The sequence below is a fragment of the Neodiprion virginianus genome, chromosome 3 (assembly GCF_021901495.1).
Source record: "Neodiprion virginianus isolate iyNeoVirg1 chromosome 3, iyNeoVirg1.1, whole genome shotgun sequence".
Lineage (NCBI taxonomy): Eukaryota > Metazoa > Arthropoda > Insecta > Hymenoptera > Diprionidae > Neodiprion > Neodiprion virginianus.
The window spans coordinates 27,014,846-27,036,838 of NC_060879.1; the positions used below are offsets into that span (position 1 = coordinate 27,014,846).

The 21,993-nt window shown below is 37.3% G+C and overlaps 4 protein-coding genes across 8 annotated transcripts; 3 read left to right on the plus strand and 1 right to left on the minus strand.

The window, feature by feature from the left end:
• Positions 1 to 751: 751 nt before the first annotated feature.
• LOC124301274 (vacuolar protein sorting-associated protein 33A) lies at positions 752 to 18,853 on the minus strand. Of its 2 annotated transcripts, none has more exons than XM_046756125.1 (8): positions 18,499 to 18,853; positions 4,191 to 4,384; positions 3,193 to 3,677; positions 2,829 to 2,949; positions 2,594 to 2,754; positions 1,894 to 2,442; positions 1,359 to 1,481; positions 752 to 1,254 (listed from the first exon to the last, which is right to left on the minus strand). In XM_046756125.1, the coding sequence occupies exons 2-8, from the start codon at positions 4,217 to 4,219 to the stop codon at positions 1,166 to 1,168; spliced, it is 1,557 nt and encodes a 518-aa protein (XP_046612081.1). In that variant the 5' UTR covers positions 4,220 to 4,384; positions 18,499 to 18,853; the 3' UTR covers positions 752 to 1,165. The 2 variants fall into 2 exon arrangements, with proteins under 2 accessions (XP_046612081.1, XP_046612080.1); XM_046756124.1 differs by lacking the exon at positions 18,499 to 18,853 and adding an exon at positions 4,495 to 4,797.
• LOC124301275 (uncharacterized) lies at positions 7,908 to 15,501 on the plus strand. Of its 4 annotated transcripts, none has more exons than XM_046756130.1 (4): positions 7,908 to 8,028; positions 12,734 to 12,986; positions 13,202 to 13,547; positions 14,163 to 15,501. In XM_046756130.1, exons 2-4 carry the CDS (start codon positions 12,756 to 12,758, stop codon positions 14,561 to 14,563), a joined length of 978 nt encoding a protein of 325 aa, XP_046612086.1. In that variant the 5' UTR covers positions 7,908 to 8,028; positions 12,734 to 12,755; the 3' UTR covers positions 14,564 to 15,501. The 4 variants fall into 4 exon arrangements, with proteins under 4 accessions (XP_046612086.1, XP_046612085.1, XP_046612083.1 ...); XM_046756129.1 differs by having other exon boundaries at positions 7,921 to 8,054; positions 14,163 to 15,498; XM_046756127.1 differs by lacking the exon at positions 7,908 to 8,028 and adding an exon at positions 9,073 to 9,470 and having other exon boundaries at positions 14,163 to 15,499.
• Positions 16,923 to 18,486, plus strand: LOC124301279 (uncharacterized). The gene is made up of 4 exons (XM_046756137.1): positions 16,923 to 16,986; positions 17,489 to 17,741; positions 17,906 to 18,251; positions 18,409 to 18,486. The coding sequence occupies exons 1-4, from the start codon at positions 16,970 to 16,972 to the stop codon at positions 18,474 to 18,476; spliced, it is 684 nt and encodes a 227-aa protein (XP_046612093.1). The 5' UTR covers positions 16,923 to 16,969; the 3' UTR covers positions 18,477 to 18,486.
• A 1,484-nt stretch (positions 18,854 to 20,337) lies between the features above and the next one.
• On the plus strand, positions 20,338 to 21,576 carry LOC124299620 (uncharacterized). The gene is made up of 3 exons (XM_046752886.1): positions 20,338 to 20,568; positions 20,705 to 21,050; positions 21,208 to 21,576. The coding sequence occupies exons 1-3, from the start codon at positions 20,338 to 20,340 to the stop codon at positions 21,270 to 21,272; spliced, it is 642 nt and encodes a 213-aa protein (XP_046608842.1). The 3' UTR covers positions 21,273 to 21,576.
• Positions 21,577 to 21,993: the final 417 nt, after the last annotated feature.

Here is a 21,993-nt window from a genome sequence, read left to right on the forward strand (position 1 = left end):
TCACCCATTCCTCTTCATCTTGGCAAAAATCATTTGAAGCTTTCAATTCAAGACAAACTTTTTTTCTACGTATTTTTCACAACTTTTCGTGTACCATGCTCGTAATGTGAGACTTTGTGTTACTTGAGTTATATATACTTTTCGGATGACTAGATATTTTTTTGTAATGTTATTTCAGAGATAATGATAAAGGTACAGAAATTATTCGACTTTTGAAGAAATATTCAAATAAACTCCATGTTTTTGAATTTTCGTCAGGGTGACCTTCCAAAATTTGGTCTCTAGCATAAGTTTCTAAAGATAGTACCTCAACTGATGTAAGTTTTTCAAATTGAATAAAACGTAAAATGAAGTGATTCTCTGCATCCTGAATAATGTCGGGAATTAAAAATGTAAAAAAGGAATTCAAAAGTAAACAGAGAACAGCTTCGTTTATCTTTACTTATATCGCATAATGTTGAAAAAAATCAACTTTGAGATTTTTGCACTTGTAAGTTGAGGCTGATAATTTTTGTGACAAAGTTTTTCATTTGATCGTTGAAAATCCAATGTTGGAAAACGGGGGTTATTTGTAATAACAAACTGTCATGTTTGCTGTAAAATAATAGTTGATGAAGCTTGAAGAGTTATAAAAATGATTAGCAAAACCATCTAAACTGAATCATATTTGTATACATACCAATGTATGTATGGACATGATGTCCAATAACAGTCGTAGTAATAACATTAAAAATAAAAACGGACCAAAATATTTGGTGAATAGTAGGACATGTATAATTGAAACACCAATTCATCGAAGATAAACTGTAAACAAAAACTATGTAGATCAATGTTACAATAATTATTCTTGAAAAAGACTTCGTACTATAGTACATTACGAAATGTAAGTGTGAATTAGATAGATGTTAGGTGTACACTCGGATGTCCCGTGTTTAGGGTGTTGACGAATTTGTTCAAGATAAGCCCCAAATAAATTTTTTAAAAATTCGTCAACAACCTAAGGGACGCCCTTAGTGTACACTGTACTTGTACCATAAAAATTATACTTATTACTTATCGATATATAGCACAGAATAAGGTGAAAATGTATATTCAAGACATAAAAATTACGCATGAATAAATAAAATATCCATACTTTTTAGTTATGGTACTGTACTCTATGGATTCAGTTCCTTTCCAAATCTTCCATTAGTGAAGTTATAAAAGAATTTCCATTTATCAGTTTTGTTGTTCCAACTACGAATTCCACATTGGCTGTAAAAACAGATTTTTTGTTAATATAAATGAAAATTTGTTAACTGCACAGAAGATTATTAAAAAAAAATTATATTAATGAAGAACATCAATCTATGCCTTACAATCTTCTTGTAGTGACAAGAATCGCAATGCAGATATCTCAGCATATGTACAACCACCGATAAAAAATACTAGTACCAATCGCGTAGATTCGGAAGTTGAATCTTCACTTGTTATCGAATTTCCTGTAACAAATAAAACGAACATAAATTAGCGACTTCTAAGGGGTCGACTTAGATTCGCAATATTTCAGGAAATTAGTTTTATCGACTAAAAAAACTTCGTCACTAACTAATTGTCGTAAAATTTGACCATTACAATCAAAATTCTTAAAACCTCAAACTCCAATTTTTTCCAATAGCATCAGTCTGGAGGATGAACAAATTTAACATGGAGTATATATACAATACTTTTATTGATACAATCTATGTAAAAAGACCATATTGATTAAAAAATACGCATGTAATAGTAAATAATTTTGTCTAAAATTCGACGTTCCTTGAGTCAATAACCTACGCTTGCAACTCGTTGGAAAACTCACAGTATGTTAATACTTATTCTATCTACTAATACCAAAAGAAAAAGTATCATTAATACTTCTCGCTGGGGTTGAACTCAAAGTTTGAAGATTAGTGCTGACGGTAGGACCAGGCAATAGTCCTAATACATCATTCAATCCTTGCCATCCATTAGGTTGTACTAATTGTTCAGCCAGCCTCACACTCAAAGGAGCATAGACAGAATGAACGTAACTGATATCCCTCGGGGTGACTTCACTTTCATCCTCGACTGTTAGTCGTAAGGCTTTCCTCAACACGGCATATTGTCTTACAGGCTGTTGGGGTCGAAGCAGGCCAGCTTTTTCAAGGTTTATTAACGACGGCAAATGTTGATAGCCATAAGTCTGTACTATCTCCCTTTTGTAGTAATCGAGTAACTTTGGCTTCAAACCGGAGTTCGTTAGTGATTGAATACAAAGCAGTCTCAATACTTTCAACAATGGTTGCTGTTGAGCTATCATATCCTCGATATATGAATTAGGTTTGTCTGTTTCTATACAATTCAACAATTCTTGTTCCGTCTGTAAAGCCTCCAGAAAATTATTTGAATCTGTTACTTCCTTGATCATTTCCGCTATAGTTGTATCTGCCCAAAAGAAAAAGAAAACGCATCACATATTGTGAACATAAATATTCATGGTCACAATTTTATCAAAACCTATTGCATTTGATATTATTAAATACGTGCGAATGCACTTGTCAAGTAAATTGCGTTGACAATAAATTATTTTGCTCACGTCTTGCCAGTGACTGCTTTGTCGCTAACATGTGCGGTAGCCTGGCGACAAACTGTTTTATTTCCTGGACGCTTTTGTCACCGTGTCGCTCATCAAATTGTGATGATATGACTTTAGCTTTGCGACTTAGTACTGGTCCTACGCCGTTGAAGTTTTTATCCCTATTTCAATAAATAACAAATAAGTTTTCTAATGACGATAATTATAGATGCAAAGAATAATTTGATTCGGTCACCTAATCTCTGCGAAAAGCTCTTCACCAGAATTTAAAATAATTTGTTCCTTTTTATCGAGAGGGAGGACAGTTGGTGAATCATCAGAATCGTGAAATTTTTCAGCAGGCAACTCAACGGTTGCTGGAAATAACAAAGTTTGTAATCTTTATACTTTGTTTGATAAAGAACAATGCCTGCAGTAAAACCACAGAAATCATTTTTCAATATATTTTGCTACCACTTCCTGCTCACTTATAGCACACACATTGCATGCTTATCTTTACTTGTTATTATGTAATCATAATCAAAGATAAATGACAGTAAAGAAAATGTATTAATTACCAGGAAAAACAATGGTTACACGATAAGGATAAAAGAACTTACTATCATTTATGCCGAATATTTCGTCGATAAGACCTTCGTAAGTCAATTGGGTAACCAAAGGGGAGAGTAGATCAACCGATCTATCCAACAACAGCAGGTGTTCTATTAACGGAGTTTGAGTACCATCTGTTTTAACATCTTCTTCCTCTCTGTGCAGCCTTTTCATCAATTCCCAAACCTTGTTAGCTGCTGGTCCTCGTCCAGTGACCTTAGGAATTCTACCATACAGTCTCTGAAGGCTCTGAATAGCTTGCGCTACCTGATACAAGCAAGTTGGGTCATTTTCCAAATAGAATTCATTGAATGCTCCGCTGAGTTCCATCGACACTAAATCGGAATCGAATGGAAATAGATCACAGGCAAATTCTTCGAATAATGTGAAACTTCCATATACTCCTCGGTTTTGTAGCTTTTTTTCACACAGCAGACTTTTTCGCGGAACGAAAAATAAGTGAAACTTCTTTTCCGGCCTCGTACCTTCTTCGCTGTTGAAATATAATAATTACACCAATATGGCATATCAGGCAATTCGTAATTGTATCAAACATATCCATCTAAATATCGTACTTTTTGTTTTCTGTTATTGATTGTTTTTTTGTAATGATAAAAACTTTCAATTCCTTAATGAACATTATATTTGAACTTACGGTAGAACTTGTCTATACGTGAAAATGATTTTCAGATTTTTTCTCATGTGGAAAGAGTTACAAACTTCAAGAGGCTACTTATATGTCTGATTTAAATGTATGAGAAAGGAGAGAAACATCACCGAAAGTGATTAACAAAAAGTAGCAAGGCTTGTTTTAATTTTGCTTTGATTGTGAGACTCTCATGAGATTAAGTACCAAAGTTTGAGGAGTTCTACTGTATTCCATATTAGTACTTAAGATTGTGAAGAAGCGATCAAAACTGTTTGTAGTTTTTTGATTAATCTCCATCCCATGTTTAGGAAATTTTCTTCATTATTTTGAAATGACTGGTTTACAACTATAACTTACCCGTGAACTTTCTCAGCGATTAAATCCATGAGATGCAAGTGAGGTCTTGTGATAAATATTACATTAGCAACATCTGTAGGTTGAAGTCTTCCACTGCAGAGCGGAATCACTTTGACGACGTCGTGTTCTTGTCGTAGATTGGACTTTCCCACCACGCCAATCGGTCCTGCTAGGGACTTGTCGCATATGATTGCCTTTACGAATCAAACAGAAAAATATTAATATTATATTCTTTAAACAATATTAGTAGTTGGGATTCGTAGGATTATAGATTATTAGGAAGTAGGCCTCCTTATAACTTTACCTTCGTCCCGTCACATTTTTCTAGCAAATTGAGCAACTGTTTTTTCGCCTGTTCTTGGACAAGGCCGATGTTCAATTTACCGCTCGACAAATGTGCCGACGACATTATTTATCAGTGGAATATGCCTACAATTCTTTTGAAATGTGACATTAGTTTGAGGTTATGATGGATGTTTGACAGCTCATGGGCAGCGGACGCCTTTTAGTCAACGTGATCCGACAATGAACGAGGCGTGGCGAAGTAACCCGACATATTCAAATAGAATGGCGCGGATCTACTTCCTCTGCATCTCGTTTAACGGGACAATCTTGCTTGCATTCTTCAAATATGAAATAATTGTTGTATTAAATACAGCTAGGTGCTAACTCAGATGACAAAGGAAGTAGAGAGAATGAAATAATTGGTAAGAAAACCACGCACACTATAAGTTAGCCGGTATTCGCGTGACAGTCTTGTTTATGAACTGCAACTAATGACACAGCGATTCTTCCGGTAATCATAGCGATAGAACTTTTATTACTAAACATAATTTGCCGACTATTTCCGCGATAATTAATGGGGAATCTGTGAAAAGATCTTAATCTAGCTTCGTGCATTTCATGTATACGCGGTTCAAACATGTTCACTCGGCTGTATATTTATTACGATCAGTGCCACGACGGTCGACGATAAAAACGCATCGGATAGTTTCAAGCAGTTTCATTCTCAAGTAGGCGTTTACAAGATAACGACTTCCTCAGGCAAGACGTCACAAACATTTCACAAACCGAATCTGCCTGTAAGATTTTTTCGATATAATGCTACACATCACGTTTACACATGCATGTAAGTATAACGTATTGTGATTTTACAATGAATTTCGTCAAAAAATACCACAGAACAATCAGCTAGGTGCTGACAGATTTGAAACACTACGTACAGCAATTTTAGCTCTAATCGAACGACGTTATTGTCATGTATTCCTACGTATACAATGCCAATCACTCATCAATTGCAATTTGTTGATCCTGGTCATTCGGTTTTTTTCCGATTCAAAACGTTATCTGAATTATGCATATTCGTTTGATAGTACAATACATGACGGTTTCAATAATCGAACTTGTAAACTTGAAAATTAGTCCGGAAGGTCAAAAGTCATCATGTCAAAGACCTGGACAGCCAGAACTATGGATCGCTTGTCCTGGAGGTCGAGATCCACCAGGTGGAGGATCTGAACAGCTAAATCTACGGAAAATTAGTCCTGAAGCTCGAAAGTCACCAAGTCAAGGACCTGGATAGCCAAAACTACGACAAATTAGTCCTGAAGGTCAAAAGTCACCAGGTCAAGAACCTGGACAGCCAAAACTACGGAGCGCTTGTCCTGGAGGTCGAGATCCACCAGGTGGAGGACCTGGACAGCCAAATTTACGGAAAATTAATTATGAAGGTCGAAAGTCACCAGGTCAAGAACCTGGACAGCCAGAACTACGGAGCGCTTTTCCTGGATGTCAAAATCCACCAGGTGGAGGACCTGGAAATCCAGAAATACGGAAAATTAGTCCTAAAGGTGAAAAGTCACCAAATCAAGGACCTGAATAGCCAGAACTACGGAGCGCTTGTCCTGGTAGTCGAGTTTCACCAGGTAGCGGACCTGGAGCGGAGAAACTACGGGGTGCTTGTCCTGGAAGTCGAATTTCACCAGGAAGCGGACCCGAAGCGTAGGATCCAGGAGGTAGAGAACCCGGTACTCGAAATCTGCGGAGCGCGATTCTCATCCGTCCGCTCTACTGCGCGGTTGTTTCCAGACTGAGAAATTCGGCTGGCTGATTTGGTCGTGACGGTTACTGTAGATCGATGACGTCAAGAGAAAAAAAATTTGGGTGAAGTCACTTTCTGAACATCCGAACATCCAAAATTTGGTTTCGAACTTTAATACCATGTATGATGTATGATGTATGATGTATGATGTATGATGTATGATGTACGTATAATGTATGATGAATGATGCTTTATGACGTATGATTTAATTTACAATTTTTCTGGTGAACGTATTATAAAGGCTTAGTTTTATTGTACGTAGCTAACTGAAAGTGCAAAATAGATTATGGAAGTATAAATGATATTCAAAGGTACATAAACATAGATATAATTACGTTTTAGCCAAGTTCGAATGAATTCAAAATATGTATCTAGGTATAACAAGTATACCTCTTATACAGAAAAAATTCGATATTATAAGAGCGTGAAAGCAATGTAGGCTGCTGGATTTCTATAAAAGATCATAATCGTTGAATTATCTAAATAATAAGTATAATGAATTCATCGGAGAGAATTTTTATATTATAAACTCACAAATTATACGTCTATCGGCACTGTGACACAGTTTTTACACGGCGTTGAAATCACTGAACATAAAACACTAATTTACGCCACTGATGAACGTCTTTTTGATCACCTACTTCGGTAATATTACACAGTTACCTGCAATGTGGAATTCTATGCATTCCGAGGTATGTTATATCGGAAGAGTCTGAAAGTAAAAGGTTGCTAGCCTTTTCTCACCTGTTCGGAAGTGTCCTCGCTGATTACAAGAAGCGCGTTAGTCATCGATGAGTGGTTCACGTTTCCTCTTCACCGCACGATATTTATTCTCGTACAATATAATGGCAGTATAATGCTTGACTCGTTTTGATTCACTCGAATGAATATTTGAATGAGCCATTGCAAAGGTATTTTCAAAATATTATTAATTATTAATACACAGGTATTAAACGCTGTGATTTTCTTCAATCTCAATGCTTTCTTTTTTCCCAATTTACATTGTCTATACGCAGTAATAGGTCCGTGATCCCTGCGGCTATACTCCTATGCTCACCACAGATCAATGATTGGTGGAATTTATGGAAATGTTGATTCATGATGAGCAATATCAAATGTTCGATAAATCATTTTCAATTTTCGAATGAGGTGCCCAGGTCAATTTCGACATTAACGTATATATCTCCAAATATCGAAATCTACGTATCTCAAACGTGAAAAAGGGCTTAACAGCCTCATTCTATGCACAATTCCGAATAAAAACACTCCAATCGATTTTCATTTGACGCAGAAATAAAGAAATGACATGCTTTCTACGAACTTAATATTCCGATTTCGTAGATTCCATGCCATTTTTTTATTTCCGCGTCAAATGAAAATGACTTGCAGTGTTTTTGTTCAAAATTGCGTTGCCAAAAAAAAAAAATGAATGAGGCTGTTGAGCCGGTTTTTATGTTTTTCGATACGTAGATATCGATATTTGGAGATGTATACAACAATGTCGAAATCGACGAGGGCACCCCCTTAAAGAGAGAGAAATTACAGTTATACAATGCACTGTAGGCGTATTGATGTGGGCCCAAGGCCCACCGTCGCACATATTACAAGTCGACTGGTTCAGGGTCTTGGCAAGAAACGTATCAAGCGACAGTTTCAAAGCCTCGGGAATCGAAGTGTCCGTGGACACGGTTATAGACCCGTTTTGCGGTCTGACCGTTCCTCGCGTATATACTACAGGTATGGATATACGAAACATCGTACAGGTGAGTACAAGAGTTCGACGATAGATTTTGGAGTATTTTCCTCCTCGGCTAGGCCTGAAAAGTCGACTTATGGCGTGGATCGGTTGAAATAGGCACCCGTGCGTATAATCGTTGGGTCTCAGCTTTTAACCTGATATTTATGTATGCACGCATGCGAGATCGTGCGTGATATGGAGGTAGTGCGATAACTTTCTGCATCATTGCATGTGAGACGCGTAAGAGACGCTATTGGTGGGATCATTAAACGGAACGCCTTGCCAGCAATTAATGTCCAAATTTATGCCAAGTTTCGTGCATTGAACTGGAGACATAATAGCTTTGTGGCATACAATTCGCTGTAAAATGTACGAAAACAAATGCGCTCGTGATTGTTGTACTAGACAGGAGAAAGTGCAATAAAAATGTTAAGGATTATTGAGGAACGGCTTGAGCGCTTAATTGTTTTATATCTCTCGCAATCAGCTGACTAAACTACGTAATTAGAAATTATAAAACCAGACCGAGTTATTATAATCTTCGGTACACAGGATCTTGACTTTGGCTTTCGCTTCGACAAAGAGAACGAGAGAAAAGAAAAGGAAAAGTTTTCAGTTTTGTGTCGATAAGAAGCAATCAGAATAAAGAAATCACTGTGCATATAAAATGAGTTTAACCGTTAAATAGATCAGCGGTCTGAATAAAGTCACAGTTTCGTCAATACCCAGTTGTTTTTGTCTTGGAGTACCTGTTAAAATAAAAATTAGTACTCTTCAACCTGAGAATAACTTTGAAGGAGATGACTGAATTTCAGACAATTCTGAACTTGCGTAATAACGAGCCCCCCCCCCCCCCCCCCCCGCCCCAAAATGCAACGTCAAGAATTTGAACCTTACAGTTTTTCTACACCAGTATCTCATCGAGTTACTTCTTCGAGGATGAAAATCAACGACTTGGAGTTTTGATGATCGTAGGAACTTTTTGAGGTGTATCTAATTGAGCCCGAGTTTAGTCACCGTTGATTCATTTGTGCGGGTTGTGCGGCGCTCTGGAGGTCTGCTAGACTCGAGAAAGACTATCAAGTAAAGGGGACGGGATCAGTTTTCAGTTGTCCGTAGTCCTGCGGGGATCGCGTTTCCGGCAGACTTGGTTCGCTGACTAAAAAGACGCGGTGGCGAGTCTGCCAGGCGTGTCATTGATAATCCGAGCGAATCTTCGCCGATTAGAAACCGATAGAAATTCTGTGAGAGTGCCGGTGGTTATTCATAGGCCTTTCGCGGCTTTGCGATTGTAGCAGTGTTTAATTCGAACCAGAAAGACGCCGCTCCGTTATAAAAATACAGCTAATCTGCAGGCGCTGTATATCCATACTCGCCCGTATGCGTGCATAGGATCATTTACATCGCAATATAAATATACACACATGATACTGGGTTTGAGGTAAGTACTGTCTATTCGTAAATGACGAATTGAAATTGCTTTGTAAATTTTAATCGTGCTTTTGCTCAAGTTATAACTATAGTTATTCACTAGTTTGTATGCCGAATTATTTGTTAAACTCTGCATGCAAACAAGAATGTCTGGCTGGTCTGTCTGTCTTTACTTCGAAAAACCGGTTTCCTTACTTCCCCGTAAATGATTCATTGTCCTGCGACACGCGGTACAGAATGCAATATAACTCATTTCACCGGTTAAAATTCAGTGCAAATTGTTTACCACGTAACGGATTTATCGGTTAACTTACTTCCGACGATTTCCGCTGAACCGTTTTCAACAACTTCTACAAACAAGTTTGACATAAAAGGCATGCTGCGGGTGCTTTGACCGCACGAAAGCGGTGATGAAATATACTGATCCTTCCGCTTTTTACAATAATGTTGTTGTTAGTCTTTTTTTTTCATCCTTTTTACGCGATGAGAAGAATATTAAACACCGTAAAAGTGAAACGAAATTCTTTTAAAATTGTTTATGGTTTCTTACACTGAAAGAAAATCGGATAATATTTCCAGATAAACAACCACAAACGACACTTTGTGGGCACGATCAATTTACAAATTATAGTCATTTTTATCCGTTATTTCTGCCACTTTCGATCGTACGTGATTCAAAATTTCACCGAAATTCAGTACAACCGCTGTGATAAAATAATAACTGATAAAATTGTCTGGTCTTGTAATAATGTTAATACTGTTAATAGTATACTAAGAAAAGAAGAACACAAAACTATTATAGCAGTCAATTCGTAAAGCTGTACTCTGTACCTTATATTTTTCCCTTCAAATTCATCGCAATAACAGGTGTGTTAAATTCAGATACAAATACAAGAAATGATTTAAAAAAAAGTGTTATATTTCATAAAAGTTTTCAGCCATCGGTGAATTTTGAAAATACAACAAATAAAGTGAACGTTGCGATATTTCTTTCCTCTTGTGGAATCGTTTGTTTTTTTCTCACACGCAACGATTCTATCTAACGTGTATTTAAATGCGCCAATATCTGAATACACAGTCCACTTTTGATAGGTTGATTTTCTGAAATTTCTCACTGAAAAATAACTGCTTCCGATCGCATCACAAAAATATCTAAACCGGTCATTTTGTAGCTGGTTTGGTTGAAACAATTATTACAGTTTTCCACGGTGAAAAAAAGCTCCGAATGAAGATGCGTAACCGAGTACGTTACATAGAATCGAACCCGGAACGTGAACAAGAAATTCTTACTACGGGCAGGGTATGCCCGATGCATCACGATTGCGGACAAACGCCTCGTTCTAATGACCTACTCCTACGTACAAGAGTGGTAAACCTGAGTTCAGTAGTGGCCAAGCGTTCCCGAAGGCTGGGTTAGTTATTAAGTGAGCTTTGCCACGATCGGCTTGTATTTTATCCTGCAAGAACTTTAGCTCTGGATTAGTTGGTAAAGAGTCAAGAGTTCGTATGTGCAAAACCTGGTGCGTATTTATTTCGGATATTTAGACCTAGTCCTACATGAACGTATGTTATTTTTTATCACCTACAATTCCCACTTTAAACGTGAACCAAATACAAGAGAAATCTCTAAAGGTGAAACGGCCGGGTTCACCGCACAGTTTCTTTTTACAAATAAGACATTCAAATTTAGCACACAAATTCTGGAGTTGTAGGGATTCGTGTATGCGCTCGGTAAACTGTTCAACCTATTTTGCATTCAATATTCAAATTTATGCGACGGGTGGAAATCGGCTCACCGTTCAATAAAACTGTTTTTGTCTTCGAATGAAAGTAACTATGTCTAAACACTCGCAGCGAGGTCAATTTACACAGTTTATTGAACATGAGGTCATGTTTGGTAACTGACTATAATAATTATAACCGATGAAATTTTCTCAGAACACTATTTTAAATTGTTAATACACCCGAGCGTGTCGTCGGACTATCATCAAACTGTTTACAAACGGTTCTATAATTCATCTACAATTGGAATCAGACACTTTCGTATTCCACATGAGAATTTGTTTACATTATCAGCACTCGTTATTAAATTTTAATCGACAATTCATATTATATGTACATTCAATAGGCGTAACACTCGGACTTTACGAAACATTCACGTGTCGTTAAACTTTGGCTCATTGCATACAGCGGAGAAATTTCATGTAATTTGTTATGCCGTGCTGCACCACCGCATAAGTGATGTGGACATAAATCCCTACTTTTACCCTACTCCTTGCTTTTTATACCAATATATGTTACAACAGCTTTCGTGGATCAAGTGGATCGAGAAATTTAGCAAATTGTCGGTTGTAAAAAATTTGGGCCTGAAATAATTAAATATAAAATCTGTAATTTGGATACGCGGTTCGATTTCTCGCGATATGACATTAAACTTGACCGTCCACCATTCCGACCGTTACTACTATCCATAAACACGCAAGATTACGAAAAACTGTTAATGGCCATAAAATACGACTCGAGAAGCGACACTTGGAGTCAAATTAAAATTCAATACTGTTATACGGCTTTATAAGCATTCAACTCGGGACACTTGTTGGGATAACTTATAGTTTTGACGCGCCAGCAACAATTCAATACAATTTTTCGTCATGTTTAACCAAGTACCATTTATACACACATTAGATTATGAAAGCCGCAATATCTCAACCGGAATATTTATTTTGCTATAGCTGTAACGATCATTTCCTCGGAGAAAATTAATGAGGTACCTTCTTCAGTCTCTTTATTGTTATAACTATGTGACAGTCTGAATTCAATCTTTCCCGCACCTTTCTAATTGACTTCTTCCGGTACGGTGACTAGCGGAAGTTGAAATTGTAATTTTTTTTTTGTTTTTCTTCTAAATTTGAAAGCAATAATTTACGGTCGATACACCTTTCTCCTCAATAAGGTATTTTATTTGTCGATGTAGCCATGAATTCTGATCGTGAGAACAATTACTGTCTTATTGCTTTAATAAATACAGTGATTACTGTACACGCAGCCCGGACCGAGAACAAGATCGTTATCGTTAGAGTTATAATTATAATTACACGCCCGATATATTGCAACGAAATTCGCATTGGTTAATAAACACCCCATCCATGGGAACGATTTCTCGTAAATTATAAGATGCGCTTCAATGCATGCATGACATGTGTTTTGCGAAAATTGCTTTGCAGTAACTCTCATGCACTAACTAATACCGTATTATCCTTCGCATTGTTCCAGGTATACTCGAACGGTTAAAAATATGTATCAAGTGGCTTTTTGCCTCGTTATATTCGGCACCCTCTTTTTCTCCGATGTCCTGGGACATGGAAGACTGATCGAACCTCCGTCCAGAGCCTCCATGTGGAGATACGGATTTAACACACCACACAATTACAATGACAACGAGTTGTACTGCGGTGGCTTCAGTCGACAGTGGAATCGTAACAAAGGAAAATGCGGAATATGCGGAGATCCGTGGGATGTGAAACCGGTGGGAAAATCGCTACGTCGAAAACGATATGATATTTATTTGGAAATTGGGCGTTCGTTGCACGCTCGTTAAGAATTAACAAAGTGGCACGCGATCGAAGTTGGAATTCGATTTTTGTTCACAAATCCACGACTTACTCAGTTACTGAAAAGAATATGATAACAAAGCAATTTAGCATACGGTACAATTCACTAATCCATTTACGATAATTGCAGCCTCGACCAAATGAAACTGGTGGGAAATATGGCAACAGTATAATAGTACGAAAATACCGTACAGGTTCCATTATCCCGGTCCAAGTGGAACTGACGGCGAACCATCATGGATACTTTGAATTCCGTTTATGCCCGATGGCACACGCAGGCACCGAAGTGACGGACGACTGTCTGGACCAGCATGTTCTTATCGAAGAAAGCGGGACACCTAGATACTATCCTGGACCTGGAAATAAAATCTTTGAAAGTCACTACAAACTTCCAGACGACGTGACGTGTTCCCAATGCGTTTTCCAATGGAGATATGTGGCGGGAAATAACTGGGGCAAATGCGATAACGGAACAGGTGATTTTAAATTGCCGATAAAGGTTTTCTTAAGCCGTATCACGAGTGAGCGTGGGATGTAGAGAAGTTGAAAATTCCAACGATCTTTGCATTATATTTGTGAGAGAAATAGATCGGTACAATCAGAATTCATGATTGGAACATTTCACGTTTTTTATGGGATTTCGGCTGCACCGTAGTAACTGAGATTTCGTTTCATTACCGAATTAAATTTGACCCCTTTACCGACGCTAATCGATATGTAGAAATCGCTATCAATTATATCATTCGATGCCTTTTTAGACTCTAACGTTGCGTAACCAGCGTATTGTACTACCATAATTGACCGAAGGGTTGGTAAATGGTCTTGCATAACTTCATCGAGAATCATTCGGCAAGAATAATAAACAGTCTTACAAAGAAAACGAGAGAAAAATACAGATATGAAGTGTATAACTATGGTTTTCAGTATTTGAAGCTGACCCGATTTTGTACGGTAATGTTTATGAAGAAATTTTACTCGCCTATGATCAACGTATCGTTTGTTTCTCTCGTGTCGCTAGTCATTGCCGCATGAAATTTTTTTACAAAGGAAGCTTTTTCCAGTTTTGATTCCAAAGTGGATTTTCGTTACAGAGGCTGTCGGCTGTGGTCCCCAAGAGGAGTTCAGAGCTTGTGCGGATATTTCGATCGGTGACAACCAACCTGCGCTACCTCCACGACCAATTACGCCAAAGACAAATGCAACAGGTGGAACTTCGACAACGAAACACGCCCAACCATCGCCTACCGAGCCTTCTCTCGTGTCTGATATATCAGGGCCTTACTGGGTGGTCAGTTTGGTCATTGCGGGGACATCGTTGCTGGTTATATTAGCTGCTTTTGCCTTGTTGTACACGTACTATTATCACGCTGGAAAAGCCAAGCAGTGGTTAAGGGCTGGAAAGTTATTGACGCCTGACAATGCGGCACCGATTGCACCTCCGAGACAGAGGAAACACCAAAATTCAATTTCACACTCACCTCTGGATGCTTAGCTTGCAATCGGACGTGTGTACGAATGAGTGTGATTTCTTATTTTATAGCCGTAGTGTTAAAGCAATCGGTGTAAGATTCAGGCAGCAGCTCCTATCTGAAGATAAACTTATTATGTACTTATGGTATATGATTATGTTGTAATCTGAGTTTAAGAAGCAGCCGAACGATGTACTCGCGAATAGTTTTTCGATCTCTGAAAACACTTTCAAGTTAACGGAAGGTAGAAAAAAATTGTTCAACGTCGCGACGAAGCTAATTTTGGTTAGTATAAAATTACAATTGTTCGTAAGCGTTTTCTTTATATGTTAAATATTCCTTAATTATGACTAACCAGTAATGTAACAATAACCTTAAATCGACTGATTTTCAATGGTTTTTTTTTGACTTTTTAAGTTCTCTGTATCGTTATGCTAGATCCTGTATATAGAATGTACGACTATTCGTCAAGTAAAATTATTTATTTTCTAACATGTGAAAATTATTGGCACAAGCTTCGAAGCGTCCAAATTACCCGAAAAGTATTTATTTAGGAATATTTGCATGATTACGGTGATGCAAATTGTATTTAAAATGTCCACACACGTTTGACTAATGAGTTTCTAGGAAGAAATTATTTTACGCGACTGAACGATGTCGATCAAAGTTTACGTACTTTTACAACCTGACAGTTTTTTATAATATTAAATTACTTTTAACTTAATCCGAAGAGTGTATGGATAGTTTAAATCGTGCTCGTAGTTTAAAGTATGAATGAAGGATTACCGACACGTGTTTATTATTTAATTGACTTCAAATTTTGAAAATTTTACTACAGGGGTTATATAAACAAGTGATTTGAATAAAAACAATGACTTCATCCTTTCTTACATATGATAATTAAATATTTACAATAAACTTAATTTGATTATAGAATAAATTTAATAAATTGGCAGTTATTACTCATACGGAGTATGTTTCCGCCCTACAGCAACTAATGCCTCGTGATAGAATGATTCTTTACCGTTCAAATTTTCAGCCGAGGGACGGCGTGTTTTGCAACCGTAAGTACTTGAAAGATTGGACATTTTTCATCGTCATATACATATAGACAGAAAAGATTGTTTCAAATTACCAAATATATTCAGTCAAAACCAGCGTTTGCCTGAAGTATTCATGAGCCGAATAAAATGAATAGTGTCACACTAATCAATGTAATTTACTGAATTTTTTTTAAAACAGATTACATCTTCTTCAATTGAGAAAATACTTGTTTCACCATATTTAGCTCAGTCAAATACACTACGGTTGTATCAAAAAATCTTACTCCGCATATGATGAGCTTGATAAAAGCAAATCTCAAAACATCATGCAATTCCCATTTCCATCTCTGTCTTTCGATTTATTTCACATACGTAGACTGATGAGGAAAGTGTTTTTTTATAGGTCAGGCCAGCTTTATCCGATATTGGAATACTTCTCAGTATAGCACACGCTTCTTCCGGTATTAACTTGTTCTATATAAAAATGTTAAACATCCTTGTAGGTTCTACTACGAATTCATCGTCTCGATACCTCGTCTTCGAATTAGCGTCAGATGCATTTCAACCTCACCTTTAACGGTTGATGTTTTCTGCGCCTTTGTACGTTTTGCTGCGGATATTTATTTACATTTTGCCACGGATAAGATAAGATCGGAGATGTATGAATAACGCTTCTTCCAGCAAAAGTATGTTGCAAAACATGATTAACAATAAGACCGTAGCGATACGAAGCAGTATTTATAAATATAACAAGATTAAGGTAATCAAAATCCCCTGTCGTTCATTGTATTTTCTGTGCATATGTACAAGAAAAACTATTTGTCACTCTACCTAACACAGATTAAAACTTACAGCTTCACCTGGTACAAATCAATAAAAATTCACGTATATAAACTTAGTCGTGGTATAAATCAAGAGAAAAAGGAATATCCACGAGTTTGTTTATTGAAGGCAAGAATGTGTGATATTGAATTATGAATTTAAAGTTGACAAGGTAGTATTAATTTTTTATGGCGGATTGAATAAACATTTTTTTTAACCACCCACTGATGTTTAAAAAATATTCACAATTTTTCCAAAAATTGTGGAAATACGTTAGTTACACTCTACGAATGACGATCGTTCAAAACGACTCGTCCCAATGACCTACCCCTACATCATACAAAACGGGACAGGTTGACCGCAGTAGCAGGCAAGTATTGAGGTGAAATAGACTGGTTGCTTCATCAAGTTTACTCCGATCCACTTGTCTTTTACGCGTATATGTCGAGCAATTGGAATAGTCAAGAATTCTCTCTCAGAGTTTTGGCAATTGAGAATTAAGATCGTTGATAAAGCGTGGTGCGTTTTCATTGGCAGCTGGACATTTAAAACAGAAGTTGGTACATGAAAAGTTATATAAGGTAAGTGAATCTGTTTCATTCTTTTTTAAAATACCTTCAACTAATTTCAGAGACGAATGTTACAGAAGATGCATCTATCAATCTGGTGGAACATATGACTTGTTTAGTGTGCGAAATTCAAATTTATCATGTGAATTTATGAGTCAACGTCTGAATTGATTCAAGCTCAATTCTTGGTGTTTTAATTACGGGAACTATTACAGAATCGCGATTGTGTTTAAGGCAGCTTATTACAGCTTGAGCTACTTTTAGTCGTACAACTGTATCATGCCTGTATCAATCGTTCGTCGGTCACACGTTAAAAATAAATCTGAAAACTGCAATTTGAATGAATTCGGATGCCTAAAATCGTGATTGAATCTGTTAACAAATCTAATTATATTGTTACGTGTAATCCGAGATCTGAAATAGTAATACTGTATGGCAAAGCGGGAATTTACGGCATACTTGTCATTCGGTATAATAGTAAAATTTCAACACATATACTGCATTATTGTTTTAGGTGTCCGCCGACAAGTAAAAAGATGTATTACTACGTGTTCCAACTTTTCATACTGGGTAATGTTTTAATCTACGATGTATCGGGACATGGAAGACTGATCGAACCTCCGTCTAGAGCCTCCATGTGGAGATACGGGTTTGACAATCCACCTGATTACGACGATAACCAGGGGTATTGTGGCGGTTATGGCATACAATGGGGCGTGAACAACGGAAAATGCGGAGTGTGTGGAGATGCGTGGAATTTACAAGAGGTAGGTTCCTTATCTGCATAGAAATAATGGTGTAAATAGCAGTAAGGTAAATTGGGAAGTACCTCAAAACACATGTATATAGGTATGTACTACCAACGACTCAGAAAGTCGTCAAATCAATTTAGCGTTTAACGAAAGTTTCGATTCTTGTGTGATATTTTCAGCCTCGACCACATGAAACGGGTGGTAAATACGGTAATGGGATAATAGTGAAGAAATATCGCGCCGGTTCTATCGTCCCGATAAAAGTACAAATAACGGCGTTTCACAAAGGATACTTTGAGTTTCGGGTGTGTCCGGTGAAACAACGCGGTGTCGAAGTGACGGCCGAATGTTTGAATCAAAATATTCTGATTGGGGCAGACGGGAAGTCCAAATATTACCCGCAATCTGGACCAGGCCTTGTTGAGGTCAACTACAGACTACCTGCTCGCATGACCTGTGAGCAGTGCGTACTCCAATGGAGATACGTAGCCGGAAATAACTGGGGCGATTGTGGCGATGGAACAGGTAAATTTCAATTTCAATCGCCGGGACTTGTGCAATACGTTTTCCCATAACGCAGTGGGATTACTGCATAATATGACAAGTTATACGTACCACTATAAATTTTTATATGATAAATGTCCTCAATTTGATAAAAACTAAAAGAATACTTTCGTTACAGGGGCTCTCGGCTGTGGTCCGCAGGAAGAATATAGGGCTTGTGCGGATATTACAATTAGTAAGACTTAATGTTTCTGGGCCATATACTTACGAATACTGTCTCAATGTCCAACTGAAACGTCTGCTACCAAAGAAAATTATCCATCACTAGCAGTGCCTTCATTGTCTGATCGTGAAGCAATAGGCTCTTATTGACTCTCCGGTTTCTTCATTCCTGCGACATGTTTGCGGGTTGTTTCAAAATTAGTTGGCCTCGGCACTATTGGTGCGTAAAAAACATCGATATCTGGATATCCTGCCAACTTCCGATGACTGTATCCGAACAGTAACGGCAGCGTTATTGCTGCACGTATCATAAATGGTATTTAATTCTTGAGATTTGTGTACGTATAAAGTAGCAATATTGTTATCGGACTTGACCAACAAGCGTGAAAATAACCCGGAAATTTTCCGTTTCTCAAAATCTTCATGCAGGCTAATAAAAAGTGTGCCACAAACCAGAAAGAATGAGTCACAATTACTCGGAACTTACACGATGAAATTCACGATAATTGGCGGTTGGGTTCTTTTCCGTCCAAGTTCCTTGATTACGACACGAACTTATACATATATGTATTACAGCAATGATGATTCTTCATAACATATTTGTCAGTTTTTCGGTTTCTTTATAAATGCTCTGTATTGTATGATATTTTCTGTAACTACGTACTTACAAAATATAGTTATATATTTCCAGATTATCCAATTTCTCTAAAAAATAATGCATATATTTGCATAATTATACATACTGAAAGTCTTTAACCTGTATTTAGCAGAATTTTTTTTCTGTTTCCACTCTGTGAAATTTTTGTTCATCTCCACTAAAATTTCCAAAATTGCTGAAGTGATCTGTAATGGTCAGCTACAAAGATGATATGTGCACATGAAAATTGGTCGTGGCCACGAATGGTTGATTCGTAACGGTCATAAATTTCAAAGAATTGACCTGACTCACCTGAGAACATAACGTTCCCTGAACATCCCATGTGTATCATCCAGTTTAGGCAGATATCCCATCATGGAATGAAGTAAAATAACATATGAAGAAGTAAACTAAAGAAGGAACTGTTACAAGGCGTTCTTGCACAATTGTGCCACCGACCGAACGCATTACGAGTAAGAGACAGCTGAACAAGCTTTTGCACATGCATTGTGACCTTTAGCGAGGGTTTTAATAACTGTGGTAATTTAGTAAATATGGTTTCCGCAAGCTGATTATACACAAATAAGAAGTGTCGAAATTCATTGATACAAATAAGGCTATTTGGTGACTACTTTTCCGCGGTAATTCCAATATTTATTTGGAGTACCTACTCGCTAAAGTGTCGCGGTTTCACAATCAGATTGCCCCGCGTGTAAATGTATACTGACATATACATCCAGTAGACAAATTAGAGCTTCTATTTGTATGGCTGTAAAGTGATGTCCTCGACGGCTTACGATTATGCAAGACACCTTGCCCTAATGACCTACCCCTATCTAGTATAAAACGGTAGATTCCGAAAAGTTAAACCAGTTGTTTTATCAGGTTCTATCCCATCCGTTTGTGTTTTACACGCGCAGTTTTGTAGAGTTCTCGTCAAGGGTTTGACAATCGAGGCTTAGGTTCTCTTTTAAAGCGTGGTGCATTCTGGTTGGCAGCATTTGTTCGAACCTTTCCCATAATACTGAAAATTGAGTTGAAAACTACAATCGAACTCAATTGTAAGTCGAATGTATGGAATATTAAATTATTCCAAAGTCTTATTCTCATCTCACTGGCGGTCAGGACTATCTTCCTTCATAAATAAATGGAGTCTTGTGCATATAAGTGGTGATACTGTATGTAGACGGGAGCTTGTTGATAAATTTTTTCTAGTATATTGTTTTAGGCGTTCTCCATCAAGGCAATATGTATTGCTTCGCTTTTCAACTTGTCATACTGAGTAGTGTTTTGTTCTCCAACGTATTGGGGCATGGAAGACTTATCGAACCTCCGTCCAGGGCGTCTATGTGGAGGTATGGTTTTAATAACCCAAGTGACGAGAATGACCAGGAAGCGTTTTGTGGCGGTTATGGCGTCCAGTGGGGTAAGAATAATGGAAAATGCGGAGTATGTGGAGATGCATGGAATTTGACTCCGGTAGGTTTTCCAACTTTATATAAATAATTATGTAAATAATAGTAATGCGAATTGGTATACAACATGAAACACATACACATGGTACTGATCAAGTTAGCGTTTAACGAAAGTTTCAATTCTTGTGTGATATTTTCAGCCTCGACCACATGAAACGGGTGGTAAATACGGTAATGGGATAATAGTGAGGAAATATCGCGCCGGTTCTATCATCCCGATAAAAGTAGAAATGACGGCGTTCCACAAAGGATACTTTGAGTTTCGGGTGTGTCCGGTAAAACAACGCGGTGTCGAAGTGACGGCCGAATGTTTGAATCAAAATATTCTGATTGGGGCAGACGGGAAGTCCAAATATTACCCGCAATCTGGACCAGGCCTTGTTGAGGTCAACTACAGACTACCTGCTCGCATGACCTGTGAGCAGTGCGTACTCCAATGGAGATACGTAGCCGGAAATAACTGGGGCGATTGTGGCGATGGAACAGGTAAATTTCAATTTCAATCGCCGGGACTTGTGCAATACGTTTTCCCATAACGCAGTGGGATTACTGCATAATATGACAAGTTATACGTACCACTATAAATTTTTATATGATAAATGTCCTCAATTTGATAAAAACTAAAAGAATACTTTCGTTACAGGGGCTCTCGGCTGTGGTCCGCAGGAAGAATATAGGGCTTGTGCGGACATTTCAATTAGTAACTAATAATCAATCTTCACTTTTTCCTCAATTTATATCTGCGAGACCAACTAAGACGCCATTATCTGAAAGAACATGCGCTTATTGACTCTTCAGTTTGTTAGGTCCTTGGATACCTTTGCTGCTTGTCATAAAGTTGTTTAAAATTATTGTTCGTAAAAAAAAAAAAAAAAAAAAAAACACTCAAACTGGGTATCGGACGGCCACCAGTTATATTCATACCATAATTGATGTATGGCATTACTATTCATAACACACGTTACAAGTGACACTCAATTTGTCAATAAACAAGAAAGAAGTTGTAATAATTAATATGTACTACTAGGAAAATCGAATTGATATGTAGTACCGTTATTTCGTAAAATTTCATTAAATACTACTCCAAATAATACTACAATAATAATAATACCGCCTTAGCCACTGAGTGTATTCCATTTTTTCATTGTCTCATTATTGACCTGTATTATCCTATGACTTGTACGCACATATTTATCAAATAAAACTGTTTATTGTATTAAGAATTTCGTCTCTTAAGCACCGTTAAAGAATGTAGTGTGTAGATGATATGTTTACATTTGAATTCTTATTGTTTTCAAATTCACTAGTTTGTCAAATTTACATCTTTCAATGCTAATTAATATTTGGCGAATAATCACTCGACAAGAAGATTTTGACAATTACTTATCTATATTTCAACTATGCACCGTATTATACCTCATGCGAATTG